General features: G+C 36.2%; 1 protein-coding gene across 1 annotated transcript in view; it reads right to left on the bottom strand.

Moving 5' to 3' along the window:
* Window positions 1-3,711: 3,711 nt before the first annotated feature.
* Window positions 3,712-19,233, bottom strand: part of LOC127449768 (contactin-associated protein 1-like) — a 31,535-nt gene continuing 16,013 nt past the window's right edge. The window contains exons 14-24 of the mRNA XM_051713306.1: window positions 19,003-19,159; window positions 18,387-18,514; window positions 17,848-18,021; window positions 17,497-17,715; window positions 17,108-17,347; window positions 15,951-16,193; window positions 15,174-15,301; window positions 14,966-15,059; window positions 14,583-14,813; window positions 14,264-14,308; window positions 3,712-9,343 (exon numbers count right to left, since the gene is read on the bottom strand). Coding sequence (XP_051569266.1) covers window positions 9,147-9,343; window positions 14,264-14,308; window positions 14,583-14,813; window positions 14,966-15,059; window positions 15,174-15,301; window positions 15,951-16,193; window positions 17,108-17,347; window positions 17,497-17,715; window positions 17,848-18,021; window positions 18,387-18,514; window positions 19,003-19,159 — 1,856 coding nt within the window. The 3' untranslated portion in view covers window positions 3,712-9,146. The remainder of the gene's footprint in view (window positions 9,344-14,263; window positions 14,309-14,582; window positions 14,814-14,965; window positions 15,060-15,173; window positions 15,302-15,950; window positions 16,194-17,107; window positions 17,348-17,496; window positions 17,716-17,847; window positions 18,022-18,386; window positions 18,515-19,002; window positions 19,160-19,233) is intronic.

Below are 19,233 nucleotides of genomic sequence, written 5' to 3'. Positions count from 1 at the left end.
GCTAATGTTGTCAGAGATTAGCATTCTTGCTAACATAGCACTAAGGCAGTTTAGCTTCATCTGTGCTTAAATTGTATTAGGTCAAAAATTATTAATGTTCTGTATTAATAAACAAAACAAGTAACCATTTAAACCGACGGACTGAATGTGAACTGTGAGATAAAGAGTAACTTAAAGAGCATTGTCTAACAGGCTTTTTTTAAGAATAAGTTTACAAAATAGGCCTAACAAGTGTGTTCCACTGTCATCTGTACCAATTTACAGTATGTAAATAAAAATGAAACTAAACTGCAATATTTGTTTAACATGCCCAGAGTTTTAATTACACTTTACGTGTGAAAATTAGTGGAACTTTTTGTGAATGCACCAACAAAAATGTTTGTGTTCATCTGGATTTTTAATACATACTGTATGTAGAGAAATAGAACAAATAGGCCTTAAAGTGAATATAATTTTTTTTTTTTTTTTTTTTTTTATATAGTCTTTGCCTTCTCAAATCTTAACATCATGTGTACACTATTCTTAACAAAATTTCATGTGTTATTGTGAGAATCATCCTGAAATGAGTACATATTAGAACATTCACAAATTCAGTAATTCCTAAATCACTTTTGTTTTATTGGAGGTGGACCTTTAAAAGCAATGTCTGAAATTTCTTCAAAATCAGAAGAATAATAAATGTCCTGCCATGAAATATTATAGCTTTTAATATGTAAACAACATATACTGTAATTTATGGCATGTCTTTTTTTATATATACATCTTTCTGTGCTTTGGTCAATTTATAGTGACTTTCCATGATACACAGTGTTCCTGTCTCCAGTACGGGGTGCTAAATACCTAAAAAAAATTTGTGTTTTAAAATTACATAAGATAATATATAATATGATAAAGATAATAAACTTATCTTGTAAAAATAGCTAGATGAAATGAAATGGAATTAACAGAAGTGTTTAAAATGAACATGTTTATAGAAAACTAATGCTGTATATTGGAGTCATCTCTCAGATGTGAATTAAGATTTATTTAGAAAAAATGAGAAAAAAAAAACAAAAAAAAAAACATACAGTGCACCTAAAGTATAAGGAATAGTACATAAGTTAAAGGGATCTCAGAAAGTTTCTTTCCTTCAGGCTTCTTTTATTAAAGTGCCAGATTTGTATTGATTCTACACAGTCATGGTCATTTACAATGAAAGTGCCACAAACAAAACAAGGACAAAATTAAAGAATGGAGAGAAGTTAAGTGTTGTAACACCTTGGCTTCCTGAAACTGTCTTCTTTTAGGACATTGAGAAACACCTTTACAAGGTTTTGTCTGATCTTGTCAAATTACTGTAGTTCCTTTTTTGTCCTTTTTTAGAGGATTATTTCAGCAGATGCAATTCATTTGTAGAATCTGCAGTACACCAAACGCAGGGACAATTCCCATGAAGCAACCTATAGTCAAGTGTTCAAGAGGACAGTGGTAATAACAAATAATCGTGATCACTTCAGGTCTCAGTTGCTTGAACCTGCATCCTTTATGTGGCTCTAGAGTCTAAGCCATTATCTATCATGACTCCTGGAAAGGTAAAATTGTCACCAACATCTAATTTCAGTGAGAATTTGGTGTATATATTTAACCCCCATATATGCAAAAGCAGTCAGCACGACTTCAGATCAGGTCTTCAAAACAGGACTTTCAAACATGTAGTGCATTTGGAAATTGTCAACCATTTTCTACAAAGCAGAAAATGACAAAACCTCACTTTTAACAAACATACGATACATCAAGTCATACACTCTTGTGTTCACTGTTCGAATTGGGGGTCCAACACCCTCAATAAAAGCTAAGGGACCCCCCATAAGTCCAAAATAATGTAATTTGGGGGGTCCCTGGTGTTTTATCAAACCTACAATACTAGAAACATAAAACTAACATTTTTTTTTTTTTTTTTAAATGTTTGCAGTGATAGAATATGGTTTTCATAAATAACCTAAACCAGATTATTTACGTTGGAAAATTCTATACTAAACAAGCCCAAATGCGCCATGTGCTGTTTTCTTAAGAAACTTCCAGACGTTGACTGGCAGAGTGGATCCTCATTTTACCTCACAATAATTGTAAAATATTATTCTTTGATTTATGATTGTTGGTTCTTCTAAATTACTAACATTAAATCATCTTACTAAATCATAGAACTAAACCGTCGCTAGAGGTTAATTAATATGCTCGCAGTTAATATGCACATACAGGTGCATCTCAATAAATTAGAATGTCGTGGAAAAGTTCATTTATTTCAGTAATTCAACTCAAATTGTGAAACTCGTGTATTAAATAAATTCAATGCACACAGACTGAAGTAGTTTAAGTCTTTGGTTCTTTTAGTTGTGATGATTTTGGCTCACATTTAACAAAAACCCACCAATTCACTATCTCAAAAAATTAGAATACATCATAAGACCAATAAAAGAAACATTTTTAGTGAATTGTCGGCCTTCTGGAAAGTATGTTCATTTACTGTATATGTTCTCAATACTTGGTAGGGGCTCCTTTTGCTTTATTTACTGCCTCAATTCGGCGTGGCATGGAGGTGATCAGTTTGTGGCACTGCTGAGGTGGTATGGAAGCCCAGGTTTCTTTGACAGTGGCCTTCAGCTCATCTGCATTTTTTGGTCTCTTGTTTCTCATTTTCCGCTTGACAATACCCAACAGATTCTCTATGGGGTTCAGGTCTGGTGAGTTTGCTGGCCAGTCAAGCACACCAACACCATGGTCATTTAATCAACTTTTGGTGCTTTTGGCAGTGTGTGCAGGTGCCAAATCCTGCTGGAAAATGAAATCAGCATCTTTAAAAAGCTGGTCAGCAGAAGGAAGCATGAAGTGCTCCAAAATTTCTTGGTAAACGGGTGCAGTGACTTTGGTTTTCAAAAAACACAATGGACCAACACCAGCAGATGACATTGCACCCCAAATCATCACAGACTGTGGAAACTTAACACTGGACTTCAAGCAACTTGGGCTATGAGCTTCTCCACCCTTCCTCCAGACTCTAGGACCTTGGTTTCCAAATGAAATACAAAACTTGCTCTCATCTGAAAAGAGGACTTTGGACCACTGGGCAACAGTCCAGTTCTTCTTCTCCTTAGCCCAGGTAAGATGCCTCTGACGTTGTCTGTGGTTCAGGAGTGGCTTAACAAGAGGAATACGACAACTGTAGCCAAATTCCTTGACATGTCTGTGTGTGGTGGCTCTTGATGCCTTGACCCCAGCCTCAGTCCATTCCTTGTGAAGTTCACCCAAATTCTTGAATCGATTTTGCTTGACAATCCTCATAAGGCTGCGGTTCTCTCGGTTGGTTGTGCATCTTTTTCTTCCACACTTTTTCCTTCCACTCAACTTTCTGTTAACATGCTTGGATACAGCATCTGTGAACAGCCAGCTTCTTTGGCAATGAATGTTTGTGGCTTACCCTCCTTGTGAAGGGTGTCAATGATTGTCTTCTGGACAACTGTCAGATCAGCAGTCCTCCCCATGATTGTGTAGCCTAGTGAACCAAACTGAGAGACCATTTTGAAGGCTCAGGAAACCTTTGCAGGTGTTTTGAGTTGATTAGCTGATTGGCATGTCACCATATTCTAATTTTTTGAGATAGTGAATTGGTGGGTTTTTGTTAAATGTGAGCCAAAATCATCACAATTAAAAGAACCAAAGACTTAAACTACTTCAGTCTGTGTGCATTGAATTTATTTAATACATGAGTTTCACAATTTGAGTTGAATTACTGAAATAAATTAACTTTTCCATGACATTATAATTTATTGAGATGCACCTGTAGATTGGCCAGTATTTATCAAACACTACATGTTGGCTCACAATAAAACACTTGTAAAGTTATTACACTTATGTTTATGTGGTGAAATATTCTTCTGCATTTCTTCTGCTGCGCCTTTGATGAGCGCCTCTCCCTCAGAATTTTTAAATATGCAAGCTGTCTGGCATACACTTTTTGCAGTGTAAACAATAGCCACAACAGAGTTCTAAACCAACATCTTGATCATTTAATAAATACTATAGAGCCACTTCTTATTTAAAACTCTACCAAATACTATGCATCTCAGCCACGGTGACCACTAGGCCTATTTAAATTCTAAAATGTATAGTTTAACATTAAGCCTAACATCTTACGCTTGTCTTACAACTCATTAAAATATCAAAATGACTCATTTTAATCAATATATCAAATTATTCTGTAATATTTTGGTAGGGATTCTCGTAGGTATTCTTGGGGAGTCATGTGTACGCTGACGTAATTACTCAGTTCAAATGGGGTAGATGGTGGTAGGGTATAAAGGGACCCCCCCAAGAGCTCTGACTCAATTCGAACACTGCTCGTGTTGACCACCACTCCTCAAATAAAGTTAATTCATCACTTTCATTTACACTTACATAGTGACTGCCCACTCTCTTCTCAAGCCATTAGTTAAAATTACCGTTAACTTAAATTTGAAAAAATTTGGTCAGCGGGTGAAAATTGGAAATTGGAAAGTTGCAAGGAAATGGTTTACTTTTTCTTTTAACATCAACTTACAATATTTGATGCCATCAGAATAACTTGTATGGCCTTTTTTACTGATTAGTCCTTTTCAGGAAAATATTTTGAGAGGAATTTGTCCCTGTCAAGTTTACTGTACATTAAAATAGCATATGATTCTTTAAATTTAAGACTTTCCAAAGTAAAAATGAATTCAAAGTCTTTATTCTTCTGATTTAGAGGACTTGAGAGGGGAGATCAGAAGAGAGAGTCAAGGAATGAGAAATACATTAAAAGAGCAAAACAGAAGATACAACAGGAACCTGACAGAGGTCAAGATGTTAAAGCTGGGCTTATGAATAGCAGCCATTTCCATCCTACACACATCGAAACAAAATACTCCCACTTGCCTGTTTTTTTATTTTTAATTTTTAATTTTTTTTTATTATACAAATTAGAATGATAAAAAGAGAAGTACACTTTATTTATACATATACATAAACAGTATACTCTGTGGATGAATATTATGTGATCTCTTTTTTTTTTCTTTTTTTTTTCTTATTGCATTTCGATTAAAAGTGCAGTAGTCATGCAAAATGCATAGCTTCTAGAGATTCTATAAACAGTAGGCCTATCTTCTATCATATTTGCTCTTTTTTAAAATAGCTAATACAACCTCTAGAAAGTATGATGCAATTGCTCTAAGCCAGGGGTTCTCAATGGGGGCGTTCAAAAGATGCCAGGGGGCGCTGAGAGCAAATTAGTTGAGAGGGGGTCATTAGGTTACAAATGGGGGGCGTTTATCACTCATAATAATCAAATCTATCGTCAAGTTCCTCTTTGCATTAAAACGTTTATCTAGACTTGGAGTATATCAGTTGGTTCTCAATTATACGGGTTGGAATGCATTTGTACTGCAGTTCATCTGATTTTGAAGTCTAGCGACGCATCTGAAGTATCTGGTTTAGCAGCATCAAATACACAGGTGGAGGCACAACCTTGGCTAATGCACCTGTATGACTCTGTAGATGGATACGTCTCAATGGACAGAGCAGCGCGAGTGAAAAGCTCTTAAAGTTCAAGCTCTTAAACTCACAGCTCTGTGAGAAGCAAGGCTCGAGAAGCGGAAACCATTTGAAATCGGCACAGAATTCTACATCACCACCCTTGAATTTACTATAGTAACACTAACTGTACTTTAGGCAGAAATAGATTGATAATAAATATTATCATAATACTACTTCAGCTCTATTAATGATTATTAAATTGGTTATTAAATTAGTTAAATCAGCTCTATTAATTATTATTAAATTAATTATTAAATTAGTCATAGGCTACATTAGGGGAGTGAGGGAATATAATAATTTTTGTTAAAATTCATAAAAATGTATATTTTGTATTTATCGTTTTTACATGTGTTTAGTGTAGGTCTACTGTTTATATTTACAAAAATGCCATAGTTTGTTTTATAGGAATCATGTTACATCTAACCATTGTAGAAGTTGATGCTTCCATGTGCTGACTATAGTCTTGTTACAAATAACACTGTTAAAACTATAAAAATAAATAATTATATCACTAGCGGGCTGTGCTAATGACACGTGGTGCTGATGCATCACGGGTGACCCGAGTTCGAGTCCCGGTTTGTGAGGTCCTTTCCCGATCCCATTCCCACTCTTCTCCCCTGTCATTTCCTATCTCTTCTCCAGTCATTAAAAAATCTCTTCTCTGTCATTAAATAATCTTCAAAAGGCCAAAAAAAAAACAAAAAAACAATATCACTTTTATTATGAGTTTCTGTCTTCCATTTTCATTTTATAGGCCCCAGATATAGCCCTCCATCTACTTGAATTCAAGAAACGCAAGGTTTGGTCTCACATTCATGCTTGGTGAAGCCTGCTGAATTTATTAACACAACTTTAAAATTATGCAATGCATCGAAATTGCATTGAGCAAATTGAGCAAATAACAAAAATATTGAGTTTTGTATTTTATATCTTTTTCTTTTTTTTTTTTTTTGGTACAACAAAGTCTTCGCTTTGGGGGTATGGATGTTAGGGAATAAAGTAGGGGGGTATTCATCAAAAAGAGGTTGAGAAACACTGCTCTAAGCTTTGGATTGGACCACCATAAAAAGCAGCTAATAAGCTGCAGCAGCAATAGTGGTGTCCTACAGCAAATGCATGGTTGAATTTAAAAAAAGGACTTTTTACATGGGTGTCTTCCATTCGCAGACTGTTTCTCTGGGATGTGTGAAAACACACTGTTGTCATGCGACATTCACTTGTGCTGAACTGCTCTGTATCATGTCAGTAACCAAACAGAATTCAAAGATGTTCAGATATTCATCTGAAATGACATGAATATGATGTAGATTGAACTGAAGACATGTTATTGTATGCTATTATAACAATAAATTACATTCTGTTATTGCCTGCAGAAATAATTTTCTTGAACAGACAGAAAGCGACAAAGCTTACACTTCAGTCACACCCATCTGTGGCATCTGACAAACTCTGACTGACACAATAAAGCTTTCCCTGTCTCTATTCGTGTAGGGTTTCTACAATATAAACTGATTCTTCTTGATTTCACTAAAGGGATAGTTCACCCAAAAATAAAAATTCTCTCATCATTTACTCACCCTCATGCCATTCCATATGTGTATGACTTTATTCTGCAGAACACAAATGAAGATCACAAATGAAGTGAATGGGTCCCAAAATTTTGAAACTCCAAAATCGGGCAGCATAAAAGTAATCCATACTTTTAGTGGTTTCCCGGTGGTTAAATTCATGTGTTCAGACATAATATGATAGGTGTGGCTGAGAAACAGATCAATATTTAAGTTCTTTTTTTGTCATAAATTCTCCTTCCTGCCAGAAGTGGGCAATATGCATGAAGAATGTGATTCACCAAAAATAGAATGAGAAAGTGGAAGTGAAGGAAAAAGGACTTAAATATTGATCTGTTTCTCACCCACACCTATCTTATCGCTTCAGAAAATATAGATTTAACCATCAGAGTTGTCTGGAGTACTTTTATGTTGCCCTTATGTGGATTTTGGAGCTTAAAAATGTTGGCACCCATTCACTTGTATTGTATGGACCTACAGAGCAGGGAAATTCTGCTAAAAAATCTTCGTTTGTGTTCAGCAGATGAAAGAAAGTCATACACATCTGAGATGGCATGAGTAAGAAAATGATGAGAGAATTTTCATTTTTGGGTGAACTATCCCTTTATCAACTATCAACTTTAGTGTTGAAATTCCTTGAGAATGGTCAACAGATAATGGCTTGGAAAGGCTTGTGTGTGTTTTGAATTAGCAGCGATAAGGAGGATATGTATTCTTAGTTATAAGCTTTTCGTTTTCATCTCTATATTTTATTCCACTGTGGCATCGTGAAAACTGTTACCAACCCGTGATCACGTCTGATAATTTGGCTGATGGTTAGACGTTTCCCATTGTGTTATATTTAGGAAAAGATTTCAAATGTCAAAATCTTCATGAATGCTAAAACTAAGAATTGTCACCAAGAAGTACACAAATGCAAACACTGTTCTGTTGTTTTAAATATGCCACAGAAATTAGATTTACCCAAAAGAACATTGTTCAGCACATTTAAATTCAATCGTTGTGCTCTTGAGAAGAAGCTGAAGATATTCAATGCCATTTGACTCTCCAACTCTTTTAAGCACTGTAACATGTTTTAGGCATGTCGTGTGTACTAATAACAAATAGGTACTTAAATACCATTTAACAGCAATGTTTCTGAGCTATTTCCAAGCAATGTTTTGGATCCAGCTATAGCTAAAACTTTCATACTTTACATTAATGAAGTTTGAGTGATGATGCAACAGATATGTGTAAACATATCTTCATCTTCAACACATTTTCCTCTTTAAGGTTGTCTTTGTGCATTTTGCTCTCTCATCAAAACAACATGACTATCAAACTCGCTTAAATCTACACTACTTCTGAGTCAAAATGATCACTTCATTCAGTACACACTACAAAAATCACTTTTCTTTAATCAATATTGATTTACAGTCTTGTTTTATAGTAAAAATCTCCACACATCATTAAAACAAGATCAATTTATTTGAGAAGCAAAATTGCATGAGATATTAAGACTTTTTCTCATTGGAATTTTTTTTTCTTATTTTAAGCCTAAATTTCATTTTGTACGCTTTAAAATTAAAACAAGAAAAACAATTGCCAATGAGGTAAAAAAATATATATATATCTTTATATCTTTAGTAAATGTGTCTTATTTTAATGATGTTTAGATATTTTTACTGGAAAATAAGAAGAAATACTGATTAATGATTTTTGTAGTGTTATGTAGTTTCAAAGTTTCCTGTAATGTTGCTGAGGCACTTCAGTTGGCCTGCACTGCCAGTGCTCATTGATTGGATGGTAAAGTATCTTTAGCCTGCTCGCTTTGAACCCTGCCAAAAGCACTAAATATCAGAACACACTGTAAAAATAATGGGAAAGAAAAATAAATATACAGTTACATTACTATAAAGGCAAAAGAGAAATAAGAAAATCCCATTTGTGACTCAGTCCTCAGTGTTCAGTCTTCCCCTCCTTTCATCCAGTCATCTTTCATACTGTAGTTGTGTGTTATTCCTTGGGACTCTCCTCTATTTCTGGCAGGTTCTTTTTCTCCTTGCGTAGAGTGTCAGTGAGGGGGCGAGCGGAGCTGGGAGACTCCAGCTGTTTTGGTTCATTAGTGTGATAACTGCCTTTATACCTGTACAAGTAAATGTAGAGGCCGTAAAGGATCAGGAACAGCAACATCAGAGACACGGTCACTATTACTGTGGAGAAAAAGACAGAAACCGGGGGTTAAATTTGTCAGAACGATCAGAAACAATGTTACGGCATCTTTGAATGAAAAAAGAAAATAAATTATTGGCAGTTTGTCAATCCACTTAATTTCCTGTATGCTCCAGGCCAGTTTGTGTTTCACACAAAGTTCACACATTCTGTCTCCATTCAGTGTGTGTACTTGCTGTACCAGTAGCTTTTTCTGTATCTGTTATGTTAAGTGATAGGAAGATGAAGGCCTTCTCAAGACATATGGCAAACTTTTGAACATCTGCTCACTAAAGAACAAGTCATTTTTAGTCAATGAACTCATAACCACAAACAACCTGGACTTTATGTTTCTAAATGAAACTTGGTTAGATAACAGCTGCAGTGCAACATTCCTCAATGAATCAGCCCCTCCAAACTTTACTTTTATGAGTGTCTGCAGAGCTGTTAGGAGAGGTGGAGGATTTGCTGTGATATTTAAAGATGTCTTTCAATGCAAGTGTCACTTGGTGTTTACTTGACCTTTGAATATCTAAGTATTATACTAAAAGGTGCTCCACGCATTCTATTTATCATTATTTATAAGCCTCCAAAATACTCTCCTGGCTTTGTTGATGATTTTACAGAACTGTTATCAACAACTTCCTCTGAATTTGACTGTTTTGTTATTGCTGGGGATTTCAATATTCATATAGATAATCCTGAACACAACACTGCCAAAGAACTTATAACAGTTTTAAACAATTTTGATCTGACTCAGCATGTAGATGGACCCACACACAGTCGCGGACACTCTTGATCTGCTCATTAGTAAGGGTCTGAACATTTCATCCACTATTATTAAGGATGTCGTGCTATCTGACCATTTCTGTATTTTCTTTGAAATTATTGTTTTCTCCTGCCACTGAGATCTGTCTCTGTCAGAAAGAGGTACATAAATGAGAATACTAGTGTGCAATTTATCAAGGCTATATCTTTGACACCAAGTATATCCACAGACTGTGTTGATGTTCTCCTCGATAACTTAAACTTAAAAAGTAAAAAATGCTATTGATGGCATTGCTCCTGTAAAGGTCAGGATGATTACTGGTAGGTGTAAAGCACCTTGGAGAAACACAACAGCAGCACAAAACATGAAAAGAAAATGCAGGAAAGCAGAACGAATGTGGCGGAAAACACAACTTGAAGTCCATTATAATATCTATAACACAGCCTTCATGCTTTCAATTTGGAACTAAGTATAGCTAGGCAGACCTTCTTCTCAAACATTATAAACAGCAACATAAACAACACCCATACTCTTTTTGCTACTGTAGAGAGACAAACTAATCCCCCAACACAGGTTCCCTGTGAAATGATCTCTGACAGCAAATGCAACGAGTTTGCATCTTTTTTCATGAAGAACATCAATGACATTAGATTGCCGATCAGCTCGTTCTCACAAAAAATTCAGAAATTAGTCTCTATGTCTGATTTTGAGGCAATTGATGGCAAACCCCTGGAAGAAACAGTACAGCATCTTAAAACGTCAACCTGCTGTCTTGACACACTCCCCACATAATTAAAAAAAAATTGTTTAAATGTCTGGAAAAAGATCTGTTAGAAATAGTAAATGCATCACTCCTTTCAGGCACATTTCCGAAGTCCCTGAAAACTGCAGTTGTCAAGCCCCTTCTTAGAGCAATCTAGATAACTTGATATTGATCAACTACAGACCAATATCAAATCTTCCTTTCATAGGCAAAATCATTGAAAAGGTTATTTTCAACCAGCTGAACAAATTCTTAATCATGAATGGCTAATTGGACCATTTCCAGTCTGGTTTCCGACCGCATCATAGCACAGAGACGGCACTCATAAAGATCCTTAATGATATTCGGCTAAATACTGATTTAGGCAAAATATCAGAGCTGGTATTATTTGATCTCAGTGCTTCTTTGACACTATTGACCACAACATTCTCATAGACAGACTGGAAAACTAGGTAGGGAGGGGCTACTATGTGAACATAGGCAACTATGTATCTGAGTGGACATCCATGACGTGAGGAGTCCCACAAGACTAAATTCTTGCACCGTTCCTGTTCAACCTGTATATGCTCCCACTAGGCCAAATTATGAAAAAGAACCAAATTGCGTACCATAGCTATGCAGACGACACCCAGATCTATCTAGCCCTATCGCCAAATGACTACAGCCCCATAGACTCCCTTTGACAGTACATTGACGAAAATAACAGTTGGATGTGCCAAAACTTCCTTCAGTTATACAACGACAAGAAAGAGGTCACTGTATTTGGCAACAAAGCAAAGTTCCCAAGGTGAACACATACCTTGACTCCAAGGGTCTAAAGACAAAAAAATCAAGTAAGGATTCTTGGTGTCATTTTGGAGACATATCTTAGTTTCAGTAGTCACATCAAAGCAATAACTAAATCAGCCTACTATCATCTAAAAAATATAGCCAGAATTAGATGTTTTGTATCTAGTCAACACTTTGAGAAAATTGTTCAAGCATTCATCACCATTAGGGTGGACTACTGCAATGGATTCCTCACTGGCCTTCCCAAAAAGTCCATTAGACACCTGCAGCTCATTCAGAATGCTGCTGCCAGGATTCTCACCCGAACCAAAAAAATCAGAGCATATTACTCGAGTCCTCAGGTCTTTAAATTGGCTTCCAGTTACATTTAGAATTGATTTTAAAGTACTATTACTCGTTTATAAATCACTCAATAGCCTAAGACCTAAATACATCTCAGATATGCTTGTTGAATATAGACCTCTCAGATCATTAGGATCAAGTCAGTTAGACAAACAGAGGGTTCACTCAAAACAAGGTGAGACAGCGTTTAGCTATTATGCCACCCACAGCTGGAACCAGCTTCCAGAAGAGGTCAGGTATACTCCAACAGTAGCCACATTCAAATCCAAACTGAAAACACATCTGTTTAACTGTGCATTTACTGACTGAGCACTGTGCTGCACTTACTGATTGCACTACATCATTTTATTTCAGTATTCTTTTTATTTTTTATTTATTTATAATAATTCTTTTTATCAAATTAATTTTTTTACTTTTTATTCTAATTTCTTGTACTTAATTGGTTTTAAAATTAATTTTATCATGTAATTTCAATATAATTTATATATAAAGCACTTTAAATTGCCATTGTGTATGAAATGTGCTATTTAAATAAACTTGCCTTGCTCAAAAAAACCAAAATTAATTACATTAAGCATTATGCTTCCTGATATATTTGCCTAGAGTGACACTGCAATGGTTCTGCTCTACTGTGCTCCACAGCCTGCTCTCCATTCTCCAGCCTGCGCTTAAAACAGTGCCGCTCTATGATTATAACAGAACAGGTTCCGACGCCACACAGTCTGGACCATTTCATTCTTTTTTTGAAATTGCCCCAATTTAACCCCTGCATGTAGTGATATTTGTATATTTATCAATATATGTGTGTATTTCTTTTTTGATGACCTCCAAAATCCCAATTTACTGTAATCCCAGAGCAATGGTGGAGCTAGGGGGTGGCCACCCCTGATACAGGCCACCCCTGTGAAAAACTCCTGGCTCCGCCCCTGTCCCAGACAGACACCCACACACCCATATAGTAGTTATTAATATGCACCTTTAATAAAACGAATATTACAGAATTCTAGCTGAGCTGTCTGTAAACGATGGCTTAAACATAGTTTGTATCATGTTGGGGAATATTGGGTTAAGTCATGTTAAGGAGACTTAATGTGTTCACATATACTGTAAATCATTGTCTGTCTGCAATATTTGAGATTTGATGCTTACATCTACAGTATATCATTATTCTATATAATATCCTTGCACTGATTTCCATACATCATTGTTGTAACTTTAGAATACAGATTTTACATTGGACATCAAGTGCCAACCCAGCATAATATCAAACACGTAATTCATATTTAATGTTTTTCTCATGGTGTTCAAGGATAGGGGCATGTCTGTCCAATTTGGCTAGCTTCAACCAACTGACAGATAAATATGCACTAAAATGACAGTTTGATTGGGCACGCGTCAACAACAAAGAGATATTGGAAGCATTGGAAACTGATAAACCATGATATTTTGCTATCCTAACTAAACACAATTATATAGTTAGTTACATTTTATTATTTGCATTTATAATAGTTATTCCATGTTGTCCCCAGACCTGCAACCATTTTTGGGTTGCAACCCACCAGTTGAGCATATAGCATATTTATTATTCTACATATTATATTACATTTTATAATTGATTATAACAAGTTTCTGACATGGCTCCAGTGCATCTTTATGCAGAGGCTTATATTCTTATGGTATTATGAATGTTCGCTAATCCCGTGTTCTGCAAATTAAGAGGATTTCAGAAATAGGTTTTAGCATAATAAACACATAGAAGGTCAGCGACATTTGGTAGACTGTGAGAGAGAGAGTCAGGAGAGAATGTTTCTGTTTGTGTGATATATATGTAGAGAGAAAGAAAGGTTGAAATGGAATACAGGGAAAAAAAGAGCAAGGTGGTAAAGCGCTGGTAAAGTGGGACACTTTCTGATAATTTGTCATTGGTGTTTCTTTTAAAAATGTATCTAAATGGCTACATAAATGTCATGCCATACAAGTTTAAGATTAACCTGATGCTGATTTTTAGTCATGGAATATACACATAATGATAGATGATTAAGCTTAAGTGTCCAATTTACCATAAAACCTCTACATACATTTAACAGACATCTTTTCTTTCGTGTGTTTTTGGAATACAACAACAAAAATCCTCTAATTATATGACTATCTGCCTGATCACTGTCTATTTTTCTCTCATGTAATGATTTCAGGTCATGGTCACTGAGCCCAGTAGCTATAGCACTGAAGAATATAAAATAAGTGTGACTGTAAACTTACATGTCATCCAAGGTGGGGTCACATCATCATGAATATAATGGAAGACTAAAAATAAACAACAACATATCATTAGATGGATAAAAACAATCTTATCGCAGCATAAATTGTAATCACTAGAATTTAAGAGTATAACATTTGCATTTGTTTAAAATAAATCTTCTTACACTACATACTTGCACAAATAACCTGTTCGAAAGCAAATAAAAGCTGAATTCAGGTACACTGGCCTGATTTTTAACAGTATATTGACCCAGTTAACCTGAATTCACCAGTTATAACAAGGCAATCTTTATGTGAATGGAGGGAAATGTAGTCTTACACAGCCCAGTGAACCAGGGGTCATCCTCCCAAGGGACATATCCTAAGACAGGGGGAAATGCCCCACAGTTAGACTCCACCACATAGCCTTGAGTAGTCACGGGTGGGTTGGTTACATTGGGACGGAAGTAAACCTTCAGCGGGGCGAAAATGTTGTAGCGGACCCCTGATATACAGCCCATAAATCCTGGACTGTTGTGCCTCTGAATTTCGTAATCTACACCTCCCACCTCTATGAAGAAGATAGCAAAAACCATATCAATTACATGCAAGTACTCAACTTTTCATCTACAAATAGTTAATCATGTGCTCTAGTTTTTTTTTTTTTTTTTTTTTTTGTCCTTTCAAAATCTTAACAGGTTAAGATGAATATAATTTTCTTACCCATGACTCTGCCCAAGAATATAGACTTTGGTGAGTCAAATCTTGGAATCTCTCCTGGTATTAACTTCTCAACCCATGGATCCATGTAATCCACCTAGAAATACATGTGCAAACACACACAAATAATATTTGTCAATATATGGTTTTCAATGATGGATCGTTAAGTTTTTCCATTTTAATTCCCAATTGATCTGGTAGGAGAGCCTACCTGTGTCCATACGGTGTAGTTGTGTCTTGTGATGTTGACAAAATGAGGGAAGCCATCCGCCATGTTTCTATCAGTCAACTTAAATTTATAACTTATTATACCAAGCCGGTACCTCAGTGATAAAGTACCTGCAAAAGAAGTTAAAACAAAATCTCGAAATGTTCTCTACATTACGTGACAGTAATATATCAAATGAATTCCTCTGTACAATATCATCAACAATGCCTCTGAATGATCATTACAAAGTTAAAGATCCTTTCTGCATTGTTCCGAGAGCATCTTAAAGCTGAAGTATGTAATTTCTGTGCCACTAGTGCCACCAAATGGAACTGCAAAAATAAACATTGTTTTCAAAACAGCTTTCCAAATACGGGGTCAAACAAATAGATAGTCCCACCCCCAACTCATGCCATTGGGAGAGTCAGTGTCATTGTGTTTGTATAGATGGTAGCTCAAAACAAACAGATTTTTCATAGCACCACAGAGACACAGTGTTTACAGTTTTCAAGAAAATTTACCTATGAATGGCTTACTTATAGTCTCTGCATACTAAGGTTGGACACAGTAAAAGTTACTTTAGCTTTAAAGCTGAAGTCTGTAATTTCTGCACCACTAGCAGCACTAAATGGAATTGCAAAAATATTGTCTTCTTTAAAATATGTTACTCAAACTCTCCCCCAGATTGTCTGTGCATGTTAAGATGGGATAGGCAAACGTATTTAAACATTGAAAATATCACACACTTCATTATGCAATGGTGTTTGTGAGTGTGTATACCATCTTTTTTGAGCAGGACAGCGATGTAATCATTGCCAAAGGAGCTGATATACAGCAGCACAGCTGGGGCCTGTAGTGTGCTGAAGCTAAATTCTATGTCATCAGTTGTTGTGTTGTAGCCGAGGGTGAAGTTGTGCCAGTGAGGCTCTATCCAGAAGTTTGCCCACCATGCATCAAAGGAAATCGGCTCTTTACGAATGTCATAGCGTAGCCATGCTCCCACATCAAAGAATGCCCCGATATCTAAAACAATGTAATCAAAGCAGATACCATACACCTGCTGTTATTGTGTCATGTCATGAACACCCCTCCCCCACATTGGAAAACGTCTTTTTCTATACAATTGACATAGATAGGGAAAAATCTAAATCCTCATTTCAGTCAGTATATATGAACAGCCTTAAAATTGGCTGTCTATCCCACCTGGGATAACTGTAATGTTCATAATGATTTTATTCAATTTCAAGAAGTTATTATTCTGAGCTAAGTGGGTTTTGATTTGTAGGCCCCATGAAATTGCTTGACGAGCGGAGTTTTATTTCCTGTGTTGGCGTATTCCTATTGGAACAGGAAGTTTGGGCAGAACATATCAAAGGGCTCATCCCTTTTTTAAATAGCCAAAATGCATAGTCTAGATTCCATTATATAAGATATATAAATGAAAATGACCCAAATCGTGACCCATGATGAATCCTATTAGTGGGTGTATTAAGGTTTATTGTAAAATATATATCAGCTCTAAGACAAGGTTCTGAAATATTCCAACACTACTCATCCAGAAAAGCAGTTTAATTCACAGAGCAGACAAATTCCTCTCTGTTAGCCTAAATCAGCAGTGGATTTAGAGGCTTGAAGCATAATGTGAAAACAACAGCCAGAGTCTGCCAGTCTTAAAAAACCAGTAGCGACTCTCTTTACCAGCTTATATCTCCCACTGAATTCAAGAGTGTTTCATTAATCTTTTATTTAAATCTTTTAAACCTCCTAATCATGGTCTGATGATATTATTACACATGTTTTATAATTGACAAGATATCATTTTAAATTTGTGCATATTTATTAGAAAAAATCTGCAGTTTGGATTTCGATTTCATCATGTCAATTTATGTCAATGTGTGGGAAACAGGGTATGCATATTCAAATGTGTGTTAACTCACCTAAGTGACAGTAATAGCCGTCGAAGGCTGTGTTATTGCAGTCACAAGCATATGAAGCATACCCATCAATGCACTGGCCTCCGTTTCGACATGGTATGGAGGTGTTCAGACACGCTCCAGTGCAGTTCCTCCGTATTCCAGCTCTCTCGTCAACCTTCCCCTCCAAATCCACAGGCACCCCGTTCATCCGCAGCCCCCGTAAACAACCCAGAAAAGGCCTTAAAGTGTGATTGGCCGCACCTGAATACAGATGCATTTTATGTTTTCATATCAAATGCTTTATGGAAAAATGCTCAAAAAACTTGATTGATTTTTTATTTTTCGGTGAGCTATGCTTTTAAACAGGATTACTGAAACTGTCCTCTAAATTCCAGCTCTTTGATTCTTACCTACAAGCAGGGGTTGTGTGAACTTCATGGTGATGTAAGTCTGGCCTGGGAACTTGTGTATGGCAGGAGGGAAAAAATCAACTTTGAGACGTGCCAATTTCACATTGATTTCAGCCTCCACATAGTGCCATTCATTATCATTGAGAGGTTTAGGAGAGCGGTGGGTCACATTCCTAATGCCGTCACCCACCATGAAGATGAATAGCACCTCAGTTGTAGCTGTGAAAATTTAAGAGGAATTGGTGAAGAAGACAGAATTAAGAGGTACCCAAGTGCCAAAGTCACTATAAAAGCCATATATTTTGGGGATTTACAATTTAATTTACAATACCACTGCCACTGGACACTCACAGTTGAGTTCTATTCGGATAAAATTCCGAAGGTGGTCATCTGAGTTTTCCAGAAACACTCCGTTAGTGCGGTAGGTCCTGAAGTGAAATGTGATGTCGGCACTGGTGCCGGGCTTGAAGGTGGGGAAGGTCAGATATGTGGGCTTTGTGATGGCTATGGTGTTCCAGATACTTCCTAAGAGAATTATTTGTCATGAGCAAGCCAAATGCGTATATAATTATAGGTGTTTAATACATGGCTCTCTGGAATACTTGATTCTGATTGGTGAATTGCAGCATTCTTTGGTCAAATATTTTGTTATAATGACCACTCAACTGTATAACTGAATGTTTGCAATTTATTTCCTACATTGCTGTGCTGGTTTCATGTCTCTCGTGTCACTCTGCAGTCTCTTTCTTTGCACATAATAAAATGAGTACTCAAATCAATATTTCATGTCTATTTATTTACAAATTTAGTAAGTAGTGGTGTAATAAGCAGGTCAGATAGGATTTGGTTATTTTATAAGACAAACATTCCATTCAACAGCCATTACTCACTGTCTCCATGGCAATACAGTGCTCCGACACTGTAGTGAGCCTCTGAACCGGTGCGGTTAGTGTCCCCAATGACAATCCTCCTGACTGGCAGGTGGTCTCGGAATGACAAGTAGCCCTTGTCCGAGTGCCTGGTAAACCGAGAGGTTTTCTAAATGAGTCTTTAGACTTCGATTATGTTCGAAACCTTCATAAGACACATAATTACAGGTTGGGTTCATCAATAAATGTTTACTTTGTACTTGTATATACTGTATATAAATACTGTATATGCAATATAAATACTCCCCTACAAACTTAAAATGCAGTAATGGCTTCAAAGAAAAAAGGCTTTAAAGTTTATTAATTGTGCAGTCAAACATGGATAATAAAATAGTCTCACACTCTGTTTTCTCTGAATCTGAGCAGAATACATCACAATACATATCATAGTCTAAGAGACCTCGTTTTGCTTATAACCCAGTTTTAACAAAATGTGTAGTTACTGCGTTTTGCCTTTGTTTACGTTTATGGGGGTCAATACGTTTAAAAGGTATTCTCAAAATGTGACAAAAAAATTCCTTTGATAAATTATCATTTGTACATTCATGCACTCCCTCAATCTCTCTTTCTATCTCACCATTGTCGGTAGTCAGCGTCACAGTTACACCAGTACTTTGAATCAGTGCAGGTTTGATTGACAGCACATCCACATTTTCCACTCTCAGGGAAAGCTCCGCCCCAATATTCATGACTCTCATTATGTCGACCAATCCAGTAAGTATAAGGCCTTCCATCTGATATATTAATACAGGAAATCAAAGTAAGAATCAATGACGAAAAAACAATACTTCAACAGACATCTATAAAC

Source organism: Myxocyprinus asiaticus, chromosome 13 (assembly GCF_019703515.2).
Source record: "Myxocyprinus asiaticus isolate MX2 ecotype Aquarium Trade chromosome 13, UBuf_Myxa_2, whole genome shotgun sequence".
NCBI classification, from domain to species: domain Eukaryota; kingdom Metazoa; phylum Chordata; class Actinopteri; order Cypriniformes; family Catostomidae; genus Myxocyprinus; species Myxocyprinus asiaticus.
Note: the sequence above shows the minus strand (reverse complement) of the source record. Positions and strands in the feature narration are given on the sequence as shown.